The sequence below is a fragment of the Periophthalmus magnuspinnatus genome, chromosome 6 (assembly GCF_009829125.3).
Source record: "Periophthalmus magnuspinnatus isolate fPerMag1 chromosome 6, fPerMag1.2.pri, whole genome shotgun sequence".
Taxonomy (NCBI): Eukaryota; Metazoa; Chordata; class Actinopteri; order Gobiiformes; family Gobiidae; genus Periophthalmus; species Periophthalmus magnuspinnatus.
In genome coordinates, this window is record NC_047131.1 from 2,631,925 (window position 1) to 2,656,948 (window position 25,024).

The window sequence follows — 25,024 nt, forward strand, 5'->3', positions numbered from 1 at the left end:
CCAAAAACAAAATATTGGCGCTTACAGTCGGTGCGATTGTCTCTTTTATAAATAGATTAATAGAGAGAACAGAATTTGCCAAATGAGTGCAAACGCTGGACACTGTAACACTGTATTTGTGGAAGAAACAGGGTGTCAAGCTACAAGAATAAATAGAGGAGCAACTCCACCACTCCGTGACACGACAGAACAACCCACGAAAGGCCAACGCGGTTTAATGTTAATACTAATGTGTAATGTTCATGGTTAAGTTCTGAAGTCCTGCATGAGTCCTTTGTCTGATGTTTAATGCTGTTGCGCACAATATTCTGTTTAAATAATAGCACGTTGTGAAGTCTAAGTGCGCACAGTGCGCACAGGTGGTTCGTGGTTCAAAGGCTGATTGTGTGTGTGTGCGTGTGTCTGTCCTTTGAAGCAGACAAGTTATTCTTTATTTAAGACATTGCAAACATATTTTAGCGCGTTATTTTCAAAATTTTTGTACTATATGATCATTTGGGCCAAAACACGATCATTTTGGCCTCTGTGCGATATTATGGTTTTGAGGATCTGGCAACACGGTGTAAAGCAACGGCACGGCTGCTCTTTTTTCTGCAGCCTCATATGAGACCGCTACTGATACACACACGGAGAACGCTTCAACTTTACGAGCGAGAAGAACAATTGTGTCGTGCGTTTGTTGTCGCCCCTCTGCTCCCCCACATCTCCGCTGTTTGCGCCTGAACGTCACTTTGTCGCAAGTGACTGAAGTGATTTACTGCTCAGTGCTGGAGCTTGGGTAGCTTTTTGCAGAATCAACGCATTTATTCGGTGTTTCATCCCAAACTTGTGTCCGGATAGGGTGAACCGAGTTGAATCCTGTTTCTTCAGCAAAGGTAAGACCATTATAGTCGTCTAATCACAGCAGCTTAATGCGCAACGCCATGGAGTTTTGGATAGGCTGAGATAACGGGAACATTTCGGAGGAATAGTTGCGTGAACCCGCTGCTCTGCGACCTAGTATTTCCATTTCAGAGCCCAGCACCCCCTTTAATCAAAAATGCACGCCAATTGGACTTCTAAAGACATAGATTCTGTTGGAACTGCCTGGTCGCATCCAAGCCAGGAGATTGTGAACAGAGCCTATTTTGGTCATTCTTAATTGGGTTTAGCGGTCTGACTAGCCAAAGCACTCACTTGTTGCTGGGACCTTTGCACATTTATAAAGACATCTGATTTCTGTGCATTGTTGTGGTATTGGTTTGTTACTGCATCTGCAAGGGCCAACACTTTATAGCCTACTAATGTTTTATCTAAGATCAAGATGCTATGGATTTACTGCAATAATAACCAACTTGTGCATTCTTAATTTAGTTTGTTCCAACTTTTTTAAAATCTTCAAATCTTACATGGAGTGCTGTTGTACTGCATTTGTTTTAGAAAGCTTTGATGTCTGCTGCCTACCCCCTCTATGGGCCCCTCTCCTCTGCATTTACTGCTTACAGTCTAGCACAGGACTAGTGAGCAGTGGAAATAAATGTGGATATGGCACTGGAACAAAGGCGGTATTATTGCTGGCTGAGCGTGCCGTCCAGATGTGCAGGATCCTGGCAGCATTGACCTCTCCAACGGGGGATCTGAACTTAATAGTTTAATATTAAGCAGCAAAGGAGAGAGTGGGTGCAGCCTGGAAGTTGTGCCAAGGTGCAGACAGGGCCATATCAGATACAGACATACTGGAGCATCAGATTGAACAGAAATATAGTTTCAGTTGCTGTTTGTTTATTTGACTTTATCTGCTTTATCATCAGTGGAGATAAGTTAGGAGTTATCATGCTGTTTAATATTTACACCTCAGTATTTGGGAGTTTTCAATAGGCCTATGTGAGATTGTGGGAATTGGGGAGCCTCAGTTTTGCACAAGTTCAGTGACAAAAGATGTTTTGTTCAGTCATGTTTCAAAAGTTCAAACTAAAATGTCTGTGTGGGCTGCAGTGAAACACAGTAATATAGTGTGTAGTTCAGATACATGACATGCCGAAAAGTGACCCAACAAGATTTTGCATGACAGAAGCTGGTCAATGGACAAAGCTGGTCTCTGCGCATCAAAACAGAGATCACAATATGAAATTTCAAGTTTTCACCAAATTATTATTGTTATTTTCATTGTGATATTGTCCAGCTTTGCCAGGATATTTCACATCAATATAAAAGCCAACTCATTCAAATGCATTTTAATACTTTGAGATAAATAATTAAAATCGTCAACTACATAATGATGGCTCTCCGATGTCCAAAATGGAAATCCAAACTGTAGCACTTACAAGGACATCATGAGACAAAACATCTAAGAATAACATATCCAGATGGCCCAAAAAGGACCATACTGTTATGAATAATCATGCACAGAAATGCTTCTCCCCCAATATGGTTCATTCTGACTCATATTAAACAAACCCACATACAAGGTGTCACGGCAAAGCTATTTAGTGTCACATTTCCGTCTGGATGACAGATACACAGGGAACATGTCTCTTATCTGTTAGTCATGGCCCGTTGGCTTCTCACAGCCCTGGAATGCAGCCTGGCATCTTATCACTGTACTCTTTACAGGATCAAGGGCCCATCTTTGGAAGCAGACTATACCACACTGTGTTTATGCTCCTGAGAGGGTTTAAAGAGCGCTATCAGGCATTTTTTTTCTGAGAGCAAAACTGAAACTGTGGTATAAAAAAATGTAATTATTATGACAGCAAAGAACGTACAATCTAAAATAATTTGTGTAGAATGTTTTCAAGGCATTGGTCCTAAATCATTATGGTATTAAAGTAAGTCTTTATTTCAAACTGCAAACATGGGAGTTATTTGTTTACTAAAGCCACAACTTTATTGAAACATAACACATCTACTACTATAATAATTGTTACTTTATGAAGAGGATCAAAGTTATCATCTTGTGTACTGCTTGTAAGGTTAAGGTGGTCACAGTTTTGTCCCTGTAATGAATTATTTTCCTCTGCAGTGGGGACCCATCCCCAGATCATGAGCTAGTCTTGGTCAAGACTATGTTAGCTGAGGGATTTTACCTTTTGTGCAGGTTTTGAGTTGACGGGGGAAACCAGAGACATGAGAAGAACAGTCAAATTTCTCACAGAAAGGCCTGGGCTTGCCAGGAATCAAATTTAAGACCTTCTTGCTGTGAGGCGAGAATGACAGCCGCTCAGAACATCCACAACAGTAATTTTCTCTGATCTTTCTCAAATAAGCAAAATAGAGATGCACTCTACAGCTCACTGTTGGTCACCTTTATAATAATGGCTTACACTTGTAATGCGCTTTTTCAAAGCCTCTCAAAGCACTACACTATAGTCATTATTACCTTTATAACTGAAAATGTCAGCTTGACCAAGTGCATTGCTGTTCTTGACCACCAAGACTGGTTTAAAAATGACCAATGCACTGTTAAAACACTCCTGGTACTAAGCTTTGACACAGACTAAACAAGTCAATCCATAACATTTAGTCTGATCAAACAGTATGAAGTACACAGTTTTGTCTACCTTTCCTTATTTGCTATGATTTTAGACTAAAGCTGGACTATACTCTGGCTTCACATAGTAAACTACAGCATCTGCGACTGACAGCCTGCGGAGCTCTATTTCACAACAGCTCTGTTACCAATTAGAGCAGCGCATAAATGTCTAGTAATTACATGTTGCACCACGGGGAGCGCAATCTAAAATACAGTGGGTTAGTAATCAGTGCATACTAAAAAGTGTCTGCCACTGCTAAATCTGAGTTTGTTAAAAAAAATGCCCCCATTGTTCTTAATTACAAACCACAAAATCTAAAATGAATAAAGTGCTGTTGCTTATTAGCTCTACAATTTTAAACGTCCAAAACAAACAAACAATGGTGTCCAAATCTGGCGAGGGACCACATGGCAAAGCTTTGACTGTTTTGAAGGAGGTTCTTGAAAGCATAGACCATAAATATTTTCCTGTGAGATCATATTTCTAGCTCTGTTGCTTACCCTGCAGGCTTGTTCCTGAGCAGAGCCGGATTGGTTTTGTTTTAAATGCAATGAATGCCCAGTTTGTTTGGCTCAAAATGATGTCTTTGTTGAAAAAGTGGCACTGCACACAAGCTGGTCTCCTTGGAACTTGTAAATGCACAAAAGAAGTGTGTTAAGCAATTCCTGGGATACAGTATATTGGTGTTAGTTGCAGAGAAGGTGGTTAGATTTTGGAGCAGCCATAGTAACATATGGAAGGAGTGTGGACACCAGCAGACAGTGGAAGCTTTTTCCCTGCCAACACTGAGTGCTCATGATGTGTACCAAGCAGCTCCATCCTAAACAGTTCATGATACATTTGTCTTGATTGCTTTTCCAGACAATCAACACTTCATTCACTCATTAACTTAATTTAAGATCTTCATGGAGCAGCAGTTACTCAAGTCACACTGAACCTTTTACACTGGGAACGGCAATGATCTTGCATTGCCACAGGAAGAGAATAGGACAAGATCTTGTGAGACAAAAAGATTGTGCACACATGAGAAAAATGATCTTCTGAGATTGTCTTTCCCATGTGTTTACATTTGGATTGGACAAAAAGGGGTTAAGTGTTGGCGAGTTACGTCTCTTGAAAAGCTGCATTTCCAAAAAGCAGAGCTACAATGACAGTAAAAAATATTAAAGTAAATGAAAATGGTGAGGCCAAAATTGAGATCTGAACCACAGCATTTATTTATTGAACATTTTAGCTCGTCTTGGCTCATTCTCGAATTACTAACCTTTCTTTAAATGGGCAATTGTCTGTGCCAATCCAGTATACTGTAGAGAGAGCTGTCCCCTGGATTGGACCCATTCTTCAAATGCCATCACGGCCGCCTTCCGGGAGCTTCCTCGCATCTTAAGCCAGGACCTTAGTTTAGATCTGGGTTATATCTGATGATTCAATTTAATTTTTTAAATGGGATTTGTTTTGTAAATGTAATCTAGAAGTAATCTGACCTCCAACTAACTCAAATAACTGATCACAATATTCAACATGGTTATTATCACATGCTTTTATTAACACATTGTGCACATAGGTAAACTGCTGCTCTCTTCTTAGTCTTGTGTGGCCCTATGCAGCCGATTGAAATTCCCAGCCTTCTCTCACCTCAGCGCTCAGCGAGGAATGCACTTTTGAGTCAACAGTATTTGCGCAGCGAGGGTGAGAAAACAAATGTATGCAGGTCCCTGATGGTGTGAGGTTTAGAGGCAGCCTGTGCTGCTGCAAAGCCTGGGCTTAAGGAAAATACAACTATATAAGCTTTTGTGTGGACGGCCTCTTTGGCTTTAAACAGCAGCACACATCGAAAAGTGGGCATCTCCCCAGATCAGAGCTAAACACACTTGTTTTGGTACTGAGCTGGTTAGCTAACATCAGCACCATCGCTGGCATTGGCAGTGTGTGTTCATATCAAAGGGGTTGTATGCTTTAGTAATGATTATTTATACCTTTGAACACATTGGCATTGAAAGTTTTATATAACCTAAATGAATGTGTGTATTAGAACAAGCTGCATGTCTTAATACACACACATTATTAGAGCATCTTTAACGAATATCTCTATCTCTAATAATATCCCTATATGCAAATCTATGCAGGGACTAATGTGTCTGTACAGCAGTGTTGTCACGATACTTAAATTTCAAACTCAATTTCAATACTCAGGAATAGACTTGATGCTCAATATCAATTTTGATGCCATGCTGATACAATAGAATGTGTCAGTATTAAATAATAGAACTTTCTTTTATATTCCCATATGATATTTAATCTGTGTAATCCTCAGTGTGCAGTAGGTTCATAGTGGTTCATGTGTGTATACTAGTCTATGTGTCTTATACTTATGAAAGATACAGTTTAAGATCATTCTAAAGATTTTCAAGAATGGTTGATTTCTGTCCAGTGAATGTGACTTTTTTAATATCAATACATGCTTAAATTAATATCTAGTTTCGATACTAGTTTTAGCATTGATTAGAATCTGATTTTTGATACTTTTGACAAAACTAGTAGAGACACACCCAAAACATTTAAGCCTGTGTGTTGGGTCCAAACAACAAAACTGTAGAAAGAAAGTCGATCCTTGCAGCAGTTCTTTTTATTTTCATTTCCTATTTTCAGTAACAGCACCTGTAGTGTGGTGACATTTCAGCATCAGTATGAGCTGTTTGGAGAGAGTTTTGTGTTTGTTTTTACGGTTGCTCAGTTTAGTTTATACAGTGTTGCTACATGAGATTGGATCTGCAGTATTATTTTAGCAAATGCAATTTGCACATGCCAAGACTCTGCAGTCCTACATAGATCTAATTTAGTTTTTTAGTCCAAAGTCAGTTCCGATTTAGTTCTGGTTTTGGTGGTTTGATTCTGGTTCTGTCCTGTTTTTTAGGCCTTGTTTAGTACTAATCTTATGAGTGTTTAGGGCTTTATTTTCATTATGGTGACTAAATACAGGCAATTGTACTTGATATTCAAGATACAGTTTGCAAAAACAGGTACATTTTAAAAAGTCATCAAAAGCTTGCAGTTTAGGCAAGGCACAATCCCTACACAAAGTAATTCAAAGTGCTTTACAGAATTAGAAAGACATTAAAATCACAATACATCAAATGAAAACAAATAATGATCAAAAAATGAACATTAAAGAGAAGAGGCAGAATAAAACCCTTTCAGTCATATGCACAGCTGAACAGAACCGTTTTGAACCTGAATTTAAACATTGTCAAAGTAGAGGCCTGTCGCACATCTTCAGGAAGACTGTTCCAGGTTTTAGCTGCAGAAAACTGAAATGATGATTCACCAGTCCTGGTTTAGTCCTAGTTTAGTCCTGACTCTGGGACCAGCAGGAGGCCGGTCCCTGAAGTCCTCCTCATGTGAGATGGTTCATGTGGCTCTAACATGTGGGAGATGTTCTTTGGTGCTGGTCCATGGAGAGACTTGTTCAGCTGCTTTAAAGTCTATTCTCTGAGCCACAGGAGCCAGAGACCTGAGCCACAGGACACATGTGTGAAGTACTTCCTGGTTCTAGTCAGGACCCGAGCAGCAGTTTTCTGGATGTACTGCAGCTGTCTTGAGGGTCGTTTGGAGAAATGCAAGTCTTTGTATAGTAATGTTTGCAAAAGCAAAAAGCTTGTTACATCAATCAGGACACTACTCCATCTTTCTTGATAAAATCCACCACTGGACATCATTTTCATTGACGATATATGTACAAGAAAAAAGAAATAATTTTTAACTTTTTTTTTTTTTTTTCAAAACTGAGATATCCACTTTTGCAATTGAACTCTTTGTTTCTTAATCTGTGCCGAGAGTTGAGTCATTTCTTTTATAAACAGTTATATAAGCATAACCCATTGTGCCGTCTTCCTTTGTAACAGAATGTTTCCTCTGGTGATCGGGGCCTGGTTTGCATCAAAAGTCTCCATAAGACTTGTCCTTTGTTAGAAAAGAAAGTCTTGACCAAAAAAGTGACAGTGCTTTGGCCTATTTCACCACAACTTTTTTTCTTTTATCCTCTTCTCTGCAGCCGCTAACGCCATTTAAGGACAGTCTATGTGGAGGACAAGACTGTTTCCAACCAGCCGTGAAACACACCAAGAATAGAGGGATCAGGACGAGGAGTAACACAGACAGATAGTAAGTATAATATTGCACCATTCAGAACATTTAGTAACAAGACAGTGCTTTTGTGTGTAAAAGAACAAGAGTAAGTGCATTCAGTGAGCAAAGAGTTAATCAATGAGTGTCTGGAGTTAACAAAGACGAGGAGATGAACATTTACAAATATTGATTCACAGTCGGCGGAACAGAAGTACATAGAAATTCTTTGTTGTCCTGAATACTTTTTTTAATCCATTATGCTTCAGTTGTGCATTTTGTCAACAGACTATTCATGATTATATACTGGTTAGCTATAGTTTTGTTCTGGGTACTGAGGCTTAAGGACTTGCCACAAATTTGTAAGAGAAGAAAGAAATCAATCAGAACGTTGATACTTCAGAATAACTTAAGTATAAAATGTATTATGATACTATGAACTACTCTTAGCAGTACTGTTGATTCAAAAAGTACTAACTAATGGCTTGTCTCCGTGATGATGTTAATGTTTTGCCTCAAATGTTCTGCAGTATGGCATTAAACTTATCTTTCATGCATTCATTCACCTGTGACCTGTAACTGACCCTGTCTCCATGGAGATAGATGCGTTTAATGCCATACCGTGGGACAGTCCTGCAAAACTATAACATACTCACGGACACAAGTAAGCGATGAACCCGTCACCAGAAAAATTAAAGGGCTTGTAGCCAGTTTTTCTCCATGTTTTGCTCTCATTGTTCGATAATCAGGAAATGTGTGTTAGCATGCTGGTTGTTGTTGGTATTACTGTGATGGCAAAACTGCGGTCTGGTCTCTGAAAGTTGTGAAAAGCTCTTCTAAACTCATCGCTGTGAATAATTAGGACGCTCTGAATGCATAAGGTAAGTGAGGAATAACTCATCACTCACGGTAACATAGAACTGGTCTGGTTTTCTGGTTTTGTAAATTTGACTTTGCGGTGCTGCTGATGTCTTTTCCAGCAGAAATATTGAAAGAATAGTCAGTCCAAGAGCGGTCTGGATGACTTTGTGAAAGTGTGGGGTGGGGGAGGTGTAATAGACGGGAGGGGGGGGGGGGGGCTTCAAACAATGGGACCTTTTGACTGTGGGGGATAGGTGCACTGAAGGTTAGATCCACGCGGAGCCGATAGCATCTGGAACGCTGCCATTCATTCCCTGTGTCTCCGTGCCGTGTCCTTGAAGGAGGTCTGAGGTATCCCGCCTGCTGAAGATTGTATTATAAGGCAATCTTTGTGGCGACAGTTAACCTTCACATTTGTAAGTGTGACTTTGTGACCACGTGAAGCCATTTGTTAGTATAAGAAAGTATCGCAGTTGGAGAGCGGGAATAGGCTTGTGTTTTGTACCTGCTTGTCTCTATGGAGATACTATACAACTGAAACAAGCAGGTCACACCACAAGGCCAAGTTACAAGTCAGAGCTATGGAGAGGCGATCCCACTTACAGTAATAATGCATGTTTTCCAAGGCATTTCTTTTAAATACAATTGAGTAAATGCACAACAGATAAGCGAGTTTGATGCCGTTCATCACATGCAAAGCAATAACATCTGTACAGAGACGAGCGGGTCACGTAAAGGCACATACTGCACCTTTAAATACCAGAATGCTTGGATAATAGAGGCAATTTCGCTCGCAACCGGGACATATAAGAGTAGGTAATGTGGGTTAAGTGCATTACCCAGTGGTACAACAGAAGTATCCACTCAACTGAGTGTCAACAAGCAGTTTCCTGGTTGAAGGGCATACTCCTAGTGCACTGCAACTCATTATTTGTTTTAAGTAGTAGTAGTAGTAGAAGATGCTCAGTAGTGTGGTGTTAACTATATTTCAATTATCCAGCTACTTTGACTTTGAATAAACATGGCTCTGACTCCGACATTTGTGTTCATTTAGCAAGATGGGTGTCCTCACAAGATGATACATAACACATTACATTCTGGTGCTTTAATAATAAGTTGTCCAGATTGCTGTTTCTATTTCTGACTCATATTTGTTTACTCTCTGCTGTGTTTTTGTTTCTCTGAACAAAAGCTAATCTGGAGCGGGGAATGTCTGCTGGCACCTTCCCTCTGCCTCCGACCGTCGTGTGACTATTCATAGACGAGAGGAGCAAAACAAGCTCTCCCACAGAGCAGCCCGTTCTGCACACAGGTACCTCTCATCACCGCTCTGCTAATGGGCCACAGAATAGTGTTATGATAAATCAGCCTTTTTAAGTGTTTAACAATGGTTTAATGTTGTCCCATATTTCAAACACACATAGCCTCTACTTTGAAACCTTTAGATCCACTTTTTCACTCAGCCCTTCGTTTCATAACAGGTGATGAGTTTAAACCCATCCCTGTTCACTCTATGAAAAAGTAGGTTGGCCGTTGCTATCTGTCAGAAGAGAACAACACTGTGTGAGACTCCCTGAATATCTCACTTGTTTGTTGAACTTCGATACGAGAAATTCCAACACAAGATCTCATGATTGTCTATGTCTAAAAACCGGCTGCACTACAAGTGAAATAGGAAAAAAACATTAGGTTATTTGCAAGGACATGCAAAACCCGAATACAATGGTGCCACAAAGACAATTTAATAACCTGCTGATAAACATTTATAATCACACCTGCTCCTGTTTTTACTGTTTTATATGGACCTATGTAGTTATTTGTTTTGTTTTTGTTTGTATTGTTCTGTATTTTCACAAAGGGCCCATGAAAAGGAGTCTCTGCACTCTCACTGGACTCTCCCTACATAAATAAAGATAAATGAAATGTAGGGGATTTCTTTGTTTTGCTATTTAATTATTGCCTTGGGGTGTAATCTTCCCTCCTGTTAACCTCCTGTAAACTTTGTTATATCACATTTATTTAATTAAAGGCATTTGTATTGCCAAAAAATGAATTCTTGACTTACTGAATTCTTACTGTGAGGAGGGTCAACTCTCCATGGATCTGAGCTGTAAAATAATCTGGTGTTGTTACCTACTTGGCTCCATGAAGAAGATCATACTGGCGTTTCCAGGCAAATCAGTAAAATCTCCATGGAAACTCCAAAAAGCTTGCATAGGGTACCTTTTAACATGCATATCTGCTTATTTTCCACTCTATTCATGAAACTGGAAGGGCTCCTGTGCGTGAAACCGTGCTTTTAGTTTTTACTGTAAAAGTCTGCGGTGGACCTCAGATCAAATCAAAGTGTTCAAACTGAAGGTGAAAGCCAAAGCTGCAGTATATACATGATCATATATTTAAGGGCACCTTCACACTCTGCCTGGTTTGGCCCTGGTTTGAGTCAAGCCTAGTCCTGATGTAGACTTGGTTTGGTTTGGTCCAGTCCCTGTTTAGTCCTAGTCTAGTCCAGGTTTAGTTTAGTCCCAATTCTGATGTGTTTTTTGTGCAAAGGCGTACAAATGTCTTAAAAAAAGTACTTACTCAGTGCTCAAAACCCTACATCCCCTATCATCGTTGTATCTAATAGCAGTGTGTAAAATCTGTGTTTAGCTTCCACCACAGCTTCACATAACAGTCTGTCCTTAAGCATATCCTGACTAACCGTTTCCTGTTTTGCCTCTTGTTTCCTGTTGGTCGAAGCTGCCGGAGGGCCATAGCAGTGACTACCATGTTAGGGCGGTCAGTGCGGAGAGGGCTCTGACCCAGCATGGAGCTCAAGGTGTGGGTGGATGGAGTCCAGAGGGTCGTGTGTGGAGTCACCGAGGCCACCACCTGTCAGGAAGTGGTCATCGCACTCGCCCAGGCCATAGGTGAGTCTGAGGAAAGGTGAATGTTTTATGAATGCTTTGTTCCTTTTAAAAGAATGAATATAGCACTGGGAAATTAATCACATTTTAATGAAATTGTGAGTAGTATTTCAATTTGTCAGTGATCAGATTGGTGGTTTCTAATTGAGACGTCTACAACCAATACACTCTATTCTATCTAATTATTATTTTTTTAAATTATTACAGTTTTGTTTTTTTGTTTTTTTTGCAATTCTTTGATGATTAATAGTAAAAAAATGTACTTTGCTTTGTGATTCTGAGTCTAAATCTAGAACATGGCGTACTCCTTGAGATTGAATGGGGCCCAGTATAAGATACCATTATGCCATTGTAAGGAGGCTTGAGCGTAGAGTTGACATCACTCCCCACACAGAGCAGAAGGAGGAGAGGAGAAGGAGAGGAGGGAAAAAGTGACTCATCCCCCCGTCCTGCCAAACTCCACACTGAGACCCTCCTCTGCCTTTTCTGTTTTGGACAGACGCGATGATGACTTTGTAAAGAGATCTGATATCAGTACTGGTGGCTCTTAAAGAGTCATAATGATATGTTTCCAAAGAATATTAGTCACGTTGCTGCCCTAAAATAATTCTGCTGCTGCTGTGTTATTTCTGCATGTATAAATAGGCTGTGTTTACTGAGGTTGTATTCTTCTAAACAGATGTAGACACTTTCATAGTTCATAGTCAGGCATAATACACCGTCACTGGACTCATTTTAGCTACCGTATTTTCCGGACTATAAGTCGCACTTTTTTCATAGTTTGTCTGGGGGTGCATCTTATACTCAGATGCGACTTATGTGAAGTTATTCAAATATTAATTTCACATCTTCGTTATTGTCGCACTGACAACCACGCAAGGACACTCTAGACTTGTACCAGTATAACAGCCATCTACTTTTGGAGTGGTGCTTCATCCACCTCCAGAGTTGGTGGAGTTGTTGTGTGACACCGAGGATGAAGAATTCAATGGATTTAGTGATTTGGAGTGAGATCCAGAGTAAACTTGTTAGCTTGTTTTTTATGCTTTATTTATCTGTTAACTGTTAAAAACTTACATTAAAATACCAGACACATGTTCAGCTCTGTCTATGCTTCATGTAGCTGAATAAATATAAATGTGTTATGTTAGTGTGCTGTACTGATATTCAGCCTGTTAGACGTTTTATTGTTATTATTATATCTTGCCTTTTAAAGATAAAATGTCTGTTCTTGGTCTTTAATTTTGTAAAATAAATTTCTCAAAAATGCGACTTATAGTCCAAGGACGACTTGTATAGGTTGTTTTCCATCATTATTACTCATTTTTTCGCTGGTGTCACTTGTACTCCGGAGCGACGTATAATCTGGAAAATACAGTAATTAAACTGGCTTCACTACAAAGCATCAATGTTTGGGTCATGTTGCTGTAAATAGCTATGCTGCTTTTTGACTGTAGTGTTTTAAATGAGATGGGGACTGAAAAAAGTTGGTTTATTGATAAATATAGTGAGATGATGGATCGTATCACTATATACAATAACAATTATCAGGCTCTACTTTTGAGGGTGTTTCTTGTCAGTATTTCTTATTAAATTACTTTGAATTTGATCTAATACTGGCTTCTGCCCCACAATTGAAAGTGTAGCATCAAACCTGATTCAGCTAAGGACTGGGCTATACTGATTTTGATACCACAATAATAATAATACAAAAAAACAAGTAATTGTAGTTTCGCTTTGTGGTCCTATTCTTTTTTTATTGTCAGCTAATTTCAATACTGTTTTTTGTATTGATTAGTATCTGGGTATACCCTTTTCGACAACCCCATTCTAAAGAAAATAATTGTAGCATGTATAATAACCTGCATATTTTTAACCTGCTCATTTCCCTGTGTCCTGTGCTCTGTCCTGTGCTCTGTCCTGTGCTCTGTCCTGTGCTCTGTCCTGTGCTCTGCCCTGTGCTCTGTCCTGTGTTCTGTCCTGTGCTCTGTCCTGTGCTCTGTCCTGTGCTCTGCCCTGTGCTCTGCCCTGTGCTCTGCCCTGTGCTCTGCCCTGTGCTCTGTCCTGTGCTCTGTCCTGTGCTCTGCCCTGTGCTCTGCCCTGTGCTCTGCCCTGTACTCTGCCCTGTACTCTGCCCTGTGCTCTGCCCTGTGCTCTGTCCTGTGCTCTGTCCTGCAGGTCGCACTGGCAGATACACTTTGGTGGAGAAATGGCGAGACACTGAGCGCCACCTGGCCCCTAACGAGAGCCCTGTGGCCTCTCTGAACACATGGGGTCAGTATGCAGGCGACGTCCAGCTGATCCTGCACCGCACCGGCCCCTCCCTGACTGAACGACCCCCATCTGAGGGCCCCCCGCTGAGAGGCCCTGAAAGAGGACTGCACCGCCAGAGCCTCCCCCCTCTCGCTAAACTCCGACACCCCAACAACGACCACTCTTTACGTCGCAGAGAGCCGCGTCGTAAGTCTTTGACATTCACTGGAGCGCCCAGGAGTCTGCGGGACATTCTGAGCGGGGTTCCCTTGAGCGAGGGGGAAGCAAAGCGGAGATATCTAAATGGCAACGGAGGAAGTCATCATCATCATCATACTGTTCCAGCTATGGGTACTGCGTCTCCGAGTCTATGGGCCTGTCGTATGGAGGACTTGGTCAGACTAGTAGGCCTGCAGCGAGAGACTTTGAATGTTCTTGAGAGGAAGTTGGAGGCATATGAGTCTGAACTACACCTCTGGGATGAAGGGCGGAGAGCAGCGAGAAGTACTGGGGACTTGTGTAACGGAGTAGGGTTGATGGAGGAGATTCTGAGATTGGAGAAACATCTGAGAAAGAATGAGGTGGAGATGGAGGAGGAGGAGTTTTGGGCCACAGAGCTGCAGATCGAGCTGGAGAGCGAGCGGCAGCTAGAAGACAGGCTCCAGGAGCTGCGCATGCGTCTGCAAGGATGTGAGCAGGAGATAGAAGAGAAGCTCGCTGTGGTGCAGGTGACATAAGTGAATTATTGATGCATTTTAAATCCATTTTATGTATGGGATGTAATACTGTGGCTATATAGAGATGTCTGTGTTACCACTACCACCCTTAGTCGTCCAGGTATGATTCATAGCAAAAGAAAAGTCAATTCTGTCAACTGGACAAAAGCTTTAGAGTGAAGCTCATCCAAGCAGCTTCAGTTCTGGTCAGATTACTGCTGGACACTGATTTATTTCTATCTGAAGATAACTAACACCTCTGTTAGCTAGGTGGGCATTGTAGTTAACTCCTCCCATCAGATAGACATAAAACAGTGTCCACCTGCAATCTGACCAGAACTGGATGATACATTTTCACTCTAAACTTTTGTCCAGTTGACAGAATTGAATTTTTCTTTTGCTATATAGAGATGTTACATTAACAAAATACATTTATCATTTTGTAAACCTGTTGGTCAAGTGTGGATTACTTATTTGAGGTAGAAAAGCAAAAAAATAAAGAGCTGCAACCCAGAATATCACTATTAATGTCACAACATTCGATCCGATGATAAAAAATGTGTACTGTTGCCCTAGTAGATAAAAATTCAATATCTTTTGAATAGTCAAACGTCCTCAAAATGTAACCTATAAGGATTTTTCCTGGATCTTTCTCATGTTGATAGCAAAGTACTTACAGGAATACAGGCCCTGATTCAAATCTCCACATTCTTGGATCTGATAAAAACCACATCAGTGTATAGCTCAACATCACAAGAGCAGGTCAAAAATGTGAAAAGCTGTTGGTCAGACAGGCAGATTAACCAACATTCACAGGAAACACCAAATGGATAATGGTCCCAGAGTGCCCCCTGTTCTTAGATCCTTCTTCTCTGCAAGGAAACATATGTTTTTATTTCATATTAAGTAAAACACCACTTAACTAACATGTTTTTCTTTTTTTGTTAGGGTGTGGAGGCGGGTCTGGAGGAGGAGCGTGTGCAGAGAGAGAGGCAGGAGACCCAGTGGGTGACAGCGGCAGAGGCCCGGGCTCAGGTGCTCCGGGTGAAGACAGAGCTCAAAGCCCAGGAGAGGCAGGCTGTGCAGCTGGAGGGCAGCTGCCGGGCTCTGGACCGCTCACTCGGACAGAGCAGTAAGAAGCTACAGGTGTGACGCTCCACCAGTAGAGTGTTGTTACAGCGTTGGCTCTGCAGTCCAAATATTGGCAGTGTGACTTTAGAGTGAATATAATCCTCTTTCCTGCCCATTTCTATAATTACAGCTATTTGCAAAGTCAATTCATTTTAAAATATTCCATATTAAAGTCCGAATGATAAACTAATATTAAAACATATATTTTGATTATGATGTTTTTTTGCACTAAAAACCTTAAAAACATGTACCCTTGTGAGCAAATGTATTCCCATGAAAACTATTGCTTTGGAGGAAATGTTCTCTATGGACAATGTTCTGAAATATGGTTTGAACTGTCGATATTTTATATGCATGACTTTGACCCTCACATCCTCCCATATCAATTTTCCACATTGGTTTTAAGGGCTTGTGGCTGTCTGACTTCTGAGTTCAAATGCAAGAATTGTATGAAGTAGCACATTCATGACTCCCAGCCTTTAAGTTAATCTGAATGATTATCAGTCTAGGCAAGGACACTACTTCCTCTTATGCATTGGAAAAGAGCAATTTACCTACCTAAATACCCACCTATATAGCCAGTGAAGATGGGTAACTTAATGTTATAACAATTTAAACTACAAACGTGTGAGACTGACAAGAACAGCTCAGAAATTCAAAAAAATGTATTTCTTAAGGGCCCACAATATTATAATGTAGTTTCCTCATCAAAAACGTACGTGGAGTTGTGTTTTGTTTTGTTTCACTTATGTTTAACACACAAACCCTGCATATTTAGGCTCTATCAAAAGTTCTTCTCTCAAATAGAAAACACTCAGTTCCACCTTGTGATGTCATGCGGTAGAAGTGACCTACTGTGTTTTAAACCCTTCACTAGATTTGTGTGGATAATTTCATCTCTGGAATCGCCAAGCTCTACTGAACTAAAAGCAAAAGGAGCTGTTAACTTGAAAACTACCACTTCATGACATCACAAGGTGGAACAGAGCATTTTGAGCTTTGGAGATGTAACAGACTAATAATAAAGTGTTAATCAAACATGTGTGAATGAAACAAAACACAACTCCAGGTCTGTTTTTGAGGCGGTAACAACATACTAACATACTAACATGGCTTAAAGTTCACAAGTCAGTTTTGCACAATATTAGACCTTTAACTTGATTTTTGTTTTGTTTTTTTTCCTTCGAAGGACATGCAGCAGGAGTTGGAACAGTTGACAAAGGAGCTGAGACAAGTGAACCTGCAGCAGTTCATCAGGCAAACTGGCACCAAAGTGACAGTGCTGCCAGCCGAACCCACGGAGGAGGAGAGCGCCCCCAACAGCCGGGGAATAGGTAACATCTTAACCTCTCTCACTGAAAATGATCTCATTAAAGGGAACCCATATGGTATTATTTGCCTAAATCATGACTAACCCATGTCTAAACACAAACTGAGTCTCAATCTTTAAAATAATCGTTTTCTCAGGTATGTTGAGGTAAACAGAATTACCTCAACATGCATGAATAAATCTAAATACAACTTTGAGTAAGTTAATGACCGGAAACAATTATAGCATGGTTAACAACTCATAAGTCAATTTTGCATAATATATCCACTCTAGGAATCGCTGAGGGGTCACGGATGCACAATGTAGCGAGCAGACCACCTTAATATTTCTTAAAATCCTATTGGTATTAGTTTCTTGCCTGATGTGTGGTATTAGATGCCATGTAGATTCCAGATTCCATGTTCAGATCACTTAGCAACCACAGGAACTGATGTCACAGTGAAAGTGCATGGACTCCATTTAGCTTGTTTCCTTGTGAGCGGGATAATTGGTGCACAACGCTTTTTATATTTCCCAGTCAGATTATGAGAGAGTGCTGAGAGCAAGTGACTCATCCTCTTGTTTGTGAGTGTGTAAATTTGGAATGGGGGAAATGCATCGCAGGCTGAACAGTGGAGAGTGTAGAAGAGAAAATGGAAAATGTTTAATATGCGTCATTTTCTGGACAATTTTGATAACATTGTACTTTTCCATGAGGTCTCCAACAGGTAAATTTCCAAATTGTTGAACCTGATACCAGCAACTACACCCTACAATGGATTATATTTGCATTTTAACAATATACATTTTAGCTCCTCCCATCTGTATTAAATATTATGAGCGTATAGCAATAGTATGTATCACTATTAAAACATTTGCAGTGTCATCTTTCAAGCAAGACTATAAAGTGATACTTCTGCTCTTATTCACTTTTTGTACTGTAGTTGAACCTTGGACAAAACAATCAGAAGCACGTATTCACATATTTCTAATGAACCGCAGTAATATCACCAGGATAATCCACTATTGAGAAATTCATTTTTGTCAATATCACCTGTCCCTGGAGTCTAGCGTATGTTTTACTCATATTATAATAACAGCTGCTGGATATGAACAGATTTGGCAGCATTCATTGAGACCCTCTGCGCTCATTCCCTGGTCTCTACCCTCTCCTCCCTCCTCCTCCGTCACCCATCCTCCCTCCCCCCGTCACACTCTCCCTTTTGCAGGCTCAGGGCTTTCTCCTAGGGCTTCTCGGACCACCAGGACTTGTTGTTTTTGAGGGGAGCCACCCAGCAGTAAACAAACATTGTGGATCGTTACGTAACGTGACCACACAATAGTTTCTGCCCCCACCAAACTGCTATTCAAACACTAAACATTACATTGTGGTTTGTTGTTAGATCTGTAAACTATTTGGGTAGCTCACAGTATGAAATGTGGAGTATTTTGTATATTCAGCTTTTTGCCACTTTGCAATGTACTGTACATAAGAGTAATCCTTTTCTTTTATAGTTACTCCTTTTATAGTGTGGCTGCAAGGTATTTTTAAGCCAGATGCCCTTTCTGCTGCTTATACTCCGACTTGTATGGGCCGTGTGTTAGTGAATTGCCTTGCCAAAGGAGTGTTTGGACAAGATTTGTTTTTATGAGAGACTCCCTTCTTACTGCTTAAATTATGACTTGAGTAGACAAAGGTTTAGTGAAGTGTCTTGCCAAAGGGCACTTTGGAGTGTGTGTTTGGACAAAGACTGAATTAGTTGTCCTCTGGTTGATGGGAACGCGCTCAATAAATATTTTCAAAAACAAGTTGGGGATTTTAATATGGAAGCTTATAAACATGGAGCTAAATTATGAATATTACATTAAAAGAAAAGTGTCTTAAAAGACCCCAAAATATGAACATGTATTTCTTGGATCTTGAATCGTGGGTTTAAATATCGCTTTGAACTCACATATAAAATGCTCTTTAACAGTTTCTTGACATATGCAGACATTATCACCCAATTACCATGTGCAGAGGTAGCATTAGAGCCCACTGTAACGAAGGTGATTTAAATAAGTGATGAATGGAGTGTGGGTGTCCTCTCTATAACCTTCCTTCACATGAGTATAAATCTGCAAGGTCTTCAGAGACACGCACATTTACTGCATTAGCGCCTTTCTGCAGAGCGACACACTGCCCCCTGGTGGATACTCACATATTATGGAGCAAAAAAAAGGGGGAAAAGAGGGAGGAAGACAGAAAAACAAACTGAAAAACAAATCTTCTATGTACCTTGCTATATTTCTCTTTTTGTGTGTGTGTGTGTAACTATAATGTGTTAATTAGTAGTTAATGTTAAGTAGATTAATAATTTTACCAATAGTAAACTTATAATAAATACATGGGAATAAAGTTTGGTAGTTGCAGCAGTCCTCATGGTGTTGGATTTAAAGTTGTGATAATTAGAGCTGCAAAATATAATGCAATTGAATCAAAATATCCTGCAATTTAATCAAAACCACAATCTGAGTTGGCACACTTCTGTTTTAATGTTAATTTTATGATTATTTGTGTTGTTATTTATGTTTTGATTTGTGTGATTTTAATGTCTTTCTTATTCTGTAAGGCACTTTGAATTACTTTGCTATTTGGTAATTGTGGCACGGCAAGGCAAGTTGTATTTGTATAGCACAATTTGTACACAAAGGATCCAATTATATAGGTAATCGAATGTCCTATGCAAAGAAGAAAATATCCCTCTATAAAAAATAGTAATAATAATAAATCTTGTTGCACCTGCAGCTTAGACCTTTACAAAATGTTCTGAAATACATGGGCTTCTTATTGTTTCACCAATTCATATTTTTTAGTCTTCTCTCAAATGTTAATGCTGTTAATGTTTACAATGTGCACTCTGAACAAAATCTACTTTTTTAAACATATATGCCAAATCTAATCACAATAGAATCATCTAGAAGTAATAATTATACTTCTAGTTGTCATAAAAATCATATATTTTACACTACACTAGCAGTATTCCATTCAAGTATCACATTCTAATCTCACATTTGTATCTTGTTTTTTCAGATCTACTTCCTCTCACTGGCTCCCTGAAGCGCCCTCCAGGCTCCCAGCATGCACCTGGCCACCTTCGGGTGCTCCACAGTCCACTGACCTCTGGCCTTAACCCAGAAGGCATCTATGTGTGAGTGAGGGAGCAAGTCTGGTCTTAACACAACCAAAAACTTAAGGACATGAGTATTGCAGTACAGGATACCTCACTAATACACTACTATGCACTGTTACTCAGATGTGTGTGAAAGCTACGAGTTTGAGCTAGTATCGTCAGACTAAAGCACTTTTGGAGTTAAAAGTCGATGTAAACTGATTAGGTGTAATATTAAGACTACTGGCAAGTGGAATGAGCGCAGCAAATTATCAAAATATCTCGAAATAGGCAAGAAGTATCCAGATTTGAATTAAAGACAGCTGAATCCATCCTGTGTAGAGTTCAACTATGGGTCTATCCTGCAGCCAGGTACTTCTGACCAACATGTCGCTTCAAATCTGGTGAAATCTGGTGAAATGTCCTGGGTTGCTACTACTGACAGATTGCCCCAGAGACATTGAAGGATGGGTCAAATGCAGATTTATACATTAAGTATGGCCACAATACAATAATAAATGATAGAGGATTGGATAAATCAAGCAGCAAGTGAACGTGTGAATTTTAAATCTTTGTCAGAAGCAAGAAAATGATGTTTAGGGGTTCAAAAAAACAGGGATAGACCTAGAACAAGTGGGCAAACAAAGTTGATCATATACAATAAACAAAACTGATAGAAATTTTAAGAGGCAGCACAATAACACTCTATAATAACTACACTTTAGCCTTAATGAAGCATGAACAGAGCCTCATTCATAATAAACACATTAAAGTTCTTTAAGAAGATTCAGGTTTAATGTAGCTACTCTGGTTTTCTTCATAAAAAAAAGAACTTTACATTCCGACTGATGTTCATGTGTGTCAATATTTAATTTTTTTCACACTTTCCACACCTTTTAACACCGTGAAAACTAAAAGACGGATAAAGGAACATTTTTTTTAGATCTGATACATGTAATAACATTTCAAATAAGCAGTAGTTAAGTAGCATATTTTGAACTCAGACGTCTTTTCTTTGCACTTTTCGCTCAATCTTTTCATTTTACTACTACTATTTTCTCCCTCTGTTTAACTTCCAGGGTAAAACATGTGCTCACGTGACTCACAAAAGGTCAGTTCTTTTTACACATAAAAGATATATGAAATTAATAAAATAAAGACAGCAATATTTTGACACATCTTGATCATTTAGATATAATTTAAATATAGAACAATCATTTTTTTAACTGACTTCTGAAAACAAATATACTGACACATTACAGCTACACTTACAGCTTAATCAATACCTTAACCTTTACTCCTTAATTAAGTAGTAGCTGAGCCTGAATCATTCTTAATCATTATGAATTAAGTCTTTTTTCATACTTTATTAAGGCTAATTGAATTGTGCAGTTAACGTCTACAGTCCTGGCCAAACTTAGCTCAAGATCTTGATAGATAATCTGTTGCGTACGGCTCCGGATCGCCTGTCCAGTGACATTCAAATAAAAAGGACAAAATAAAGTGTACTTTACCTTAATTTGCATATGCTCGTTTTGGAGTGTGGTCTTAATGTTGCGCCTGATCAGTATCACGTCCTATACTGCAGTATTTTGTTAATAGTGCACATGTTTTGGCAACACACTTTTAATTATGACGTTTGTAACTTTATGTACAATATAATAGCGTCTTCATTTGAATATTTTAGCATCCACTGAATAATTTTTTCCTGCATATTAACTCTGCAATTGCCTTTTAAACAGTTTTGGAATCTTGGTATGTGAACTTATGAAGTATTTAGCATATGCATTGTCTACAGTGATCTCCGCAGCATCGTGACTGGGCCTGATGATGAATGAAGGAGCCACTAATAGCATCTGTTTTAAAGCTGTTGAGATATCTTTTTGCATATTAAACGTTATGTGTAGCTGTTCATTTTAAACTATGCACAGGTGGATTTGTCCCTGTTGAATGTTAATCGTCTGTATGTGTCCAAATTAGTGGCATATTGTAAATAACTTTTCTTATTCCAAGCTTTATTTTGAGGATACTCTATTTTATTACCAAGGGGTTGCATTTTTGGTCACAGAAATGCAGTAGCCACATTCCCTCTCTGGTGGTTGAATTGACTACATAGTATATTTTTGCCAATTATAATCTTGCTTGTTTTTTTCTGTAAGGATCGGCGGTGGCCAAAGTTGCATGATTGTATTGTTGACGCAGCCGTATCAAAATGTGCAAACCACTTTCAATACAGTATTAACCTTCGTTAGCATGTACATGTGTCATGGTTAGAAACAGACTTTGTGAGTAAGTTAGTAATTAAAGAGATGGTCCAGTATTTTGTAAAAGGGCATTTTTAATACAAGGATTCAGTCATACTTTGATTCAGTTGTAAAAATACAAGTTGGAGGAGCGGACAGGAGCAGTCGTGAAGGTTTTGTGGTATGTTAAATGTATAGTCGCTTACATGGATTCAGTCCAGTGAGGTTCATGTTATCTTCGGAGTTTTTTTCAGACCAAGGTTTCGTTTGTTTTCATACTTGACAGTTTGGACTGCTCACTAGTGGTCGTCCTCAGTGGTGGTGGTCAGGTGATTTTGCTGTGAGGTGTCCGGTCAGCTGATTTTAAAAAGGCTTTGGTGCTATATTCTTACAGCGTAGGCAGGATGACGGCGCCATCTGCTGTCCGACTTCTTCAGGACAGTATCTCAGACGTGTGAGAGGACAAGAGAGAACTATTATTATATTATGGACTGGGACGGAGGACAACATCGTCACTGGATTAAGGAGGCAATCGAAACACAGAAACATGAGCACGGGACTTTAAACCGGGACAAGGGGGGCTTTTTGCTCTCACACACCTGGGATACTTTCCTGAATATAACATAAGGACACGTATGAATGTATGTACGGCTATGTGAAGTCAATAGTTTGGTTCAAGTTTGAAAGGAAAAAAAGCCTAAAGACAGAAGTGCAGTAGGTATAAGTGTGTTGCCCATTCACACAATAACAGTACACAATTTGGCAAGGTTTTAATGAGCCTCCCTTTGAGTTGTGAGTAAATACTCAACCCCATTGTGCCACTCTAGCCACTAAATTTGAATGCAATAGGAATGGGATTGCATAGAGTCTGAGTTATGTTTGCATTCAATAGTGTAGTCATTGTAGTCATTGTTGTGTGTGTTTTTATTAATCTGTTCATGTATTCAAACTAAGCACACACTACAATGTGGCCATTTAAACCACACTATGTCGGTTAATGTTATCTTAAGTTTATATAGTCACATCATCCATCATCTCTATTAATTAATGTTCTCTATACAGAGGACAGACCCTGCTTGCTTTTGTTTTCCTCATAGTTCTGTTGCTTCTTTCTGCTACTCCAAAAATACACCAACAACTGTATGAAATGACTATTAATTAAATGTGTCTGGCAATATCCTGGACTATCTCTTTAAAAGAATAGTATGCAAATCTTTAGGAACTCATTGTAGATAGTAGTTGAGCTGCTAAACATTCAAAGTGCCTTAAACGTGTCGAATTAAAATGCAGTAGTGCTTTAGTAGTGTATGTTTGGATATTAGTGCTATATACAAGGAGACACATTAGCACATATGTCTAATTGCAAATGAAATATGCTGTCATGTGTATTTGAAGATGTCATCGGTATTGTTATTGTTACACTATAGATTCTGCGTTCATTTGTGTTTTAATGTTTAGTCAGTTATTTCAATATGTACAAGGTGATAAATGAGAATAATTTTGTACTTGTGGCATTTCAGTCGAATCAGGGTGAGTCAAAAGAGTAAAATAATTAGGTAAAATGCCTTTACAGTAGATTAAAAGTACAGAGAAATAAAATGGACAGTTTAGCATATCATGAAATTTGAATATTACTGTAAAATAATAGGTCGACATTATCACTATGTTCTAATTTTAAACTTTATAACATTTATAAAGAAATACATATTTTTGTGATATAGGCTCATTTGAAATCTGATTTACTGACGTGTAATAATCTAGTATTTTGTTCTGATCATGTTAAATGCCGAATAATTAGTGTTTTAAGTTAGCGACAAGTTAAAACATCAGCACTATTTTCAAATGTAACTATTAAAAATATCTGTAGTGACAGTTCAAAGTATATTGGTGGATTTCCCTTTAAGAAACCACTTGCGCTTTCCACTCTGGGATGAGATGTCTTGTTTGTTGTTTACAAAATGCTATGTTAAATAGATCATGTACGATTTGAACTGTTCAGGTGCAGTTGTGCTCATGTTTCTCTGCCTTAATAAACTGCATTGTGGGATGTGGCTGCTGGTATGATACGGATTGCATGAATTAATAAAGTTTCTGAAAAAAAAAAATTGCAGAGGACTGTTCTTGTTCATATATTGTTTATCCAAAGCTTGTAGTTTTTTCATCTCACCGCTAGATGGCAGTATGTCCTTGCAAATGCTGCCTACAGTAAACTTTAAACCTTAAGTGCACTTATTATGGAATAGTATTTATTTGAGCTACTTTACCCCTAAATATGATTCATTTCTTTGTTATGAACAGAGTTACTGTAGAGTCATTCCTCTTTTTATCCCTCCTCACAAGAGACTACACACCATTAACACAGGCCTAGTTTACATCAAAGTATATTTTTGTATTTGGTCATTTGGAGTGATCTTCTGTCTCCACTCAATACCTGTTATTGATTTATTTAGTTAATTATGAAACCAGTCTTACATAAAGGTTTTGATAATCCCAGTTTTGATGTTAGTCCAGTATTTGAAATCCATCTTGACCATTATGTAACTTTACTACTTGGGCATTTAAACTAGACAAATATAGCCTACATCCCAGAAATGAATCAAGATACTCCTGAAAACATGCTCTAAATTAGGAGTTGGTGTTTACTTGTGGATCTACAGCAGTAGTTTGTTTGACCACAGGGACCATCCACCTAACAATGTATTGGGATAAAATAGAAATGGGCTACTTTCTTGACTGGTTTATTGAATAGTGTGATTTTTGAGCAAAATATTTTTAAAAAGATAAAACCATCTGCAACTTTTTAATCTATATTTTAG

The 25,024-nt window shown here is 39.1% G+C and overlaps 1 protein-coding gene across 1 annotated transcript; it reads left to right on the forward strand.

Moving 5' to 3' along the window:
- The first annotated feature begins 593 nt into the window (after positions 1-593).
- LOC117372718 (ras association domain-containing protein 8) lies at positions 594-24,302 on the forward strand. The gene is made up of 8 exons (XM_033968554.2): positions 594-875; positions 7,564-7,673; positions 9,688-9,807; positions 11,238-11,407; positions 13,583-14,385; positions 15,322-15,519; positions 16,694-16,838; positions 19,887-24,302. Exons 4-8 carry the CDS (start codon positions 11,305-11,307, stop codon positions 20,006-20,008), a joined length of 1,371 nt encoding a protein of 456 aa, XP_033824445.1. The 5' UTR covers positions 594-875; positions 7,564-7,673; positions 9,688-9,807; positions 11,238-11,304; the 3' UTR covers positions 20,009-24,302.
- Positions 24,303-25,024: the final 722 nt, after the last annotated feature.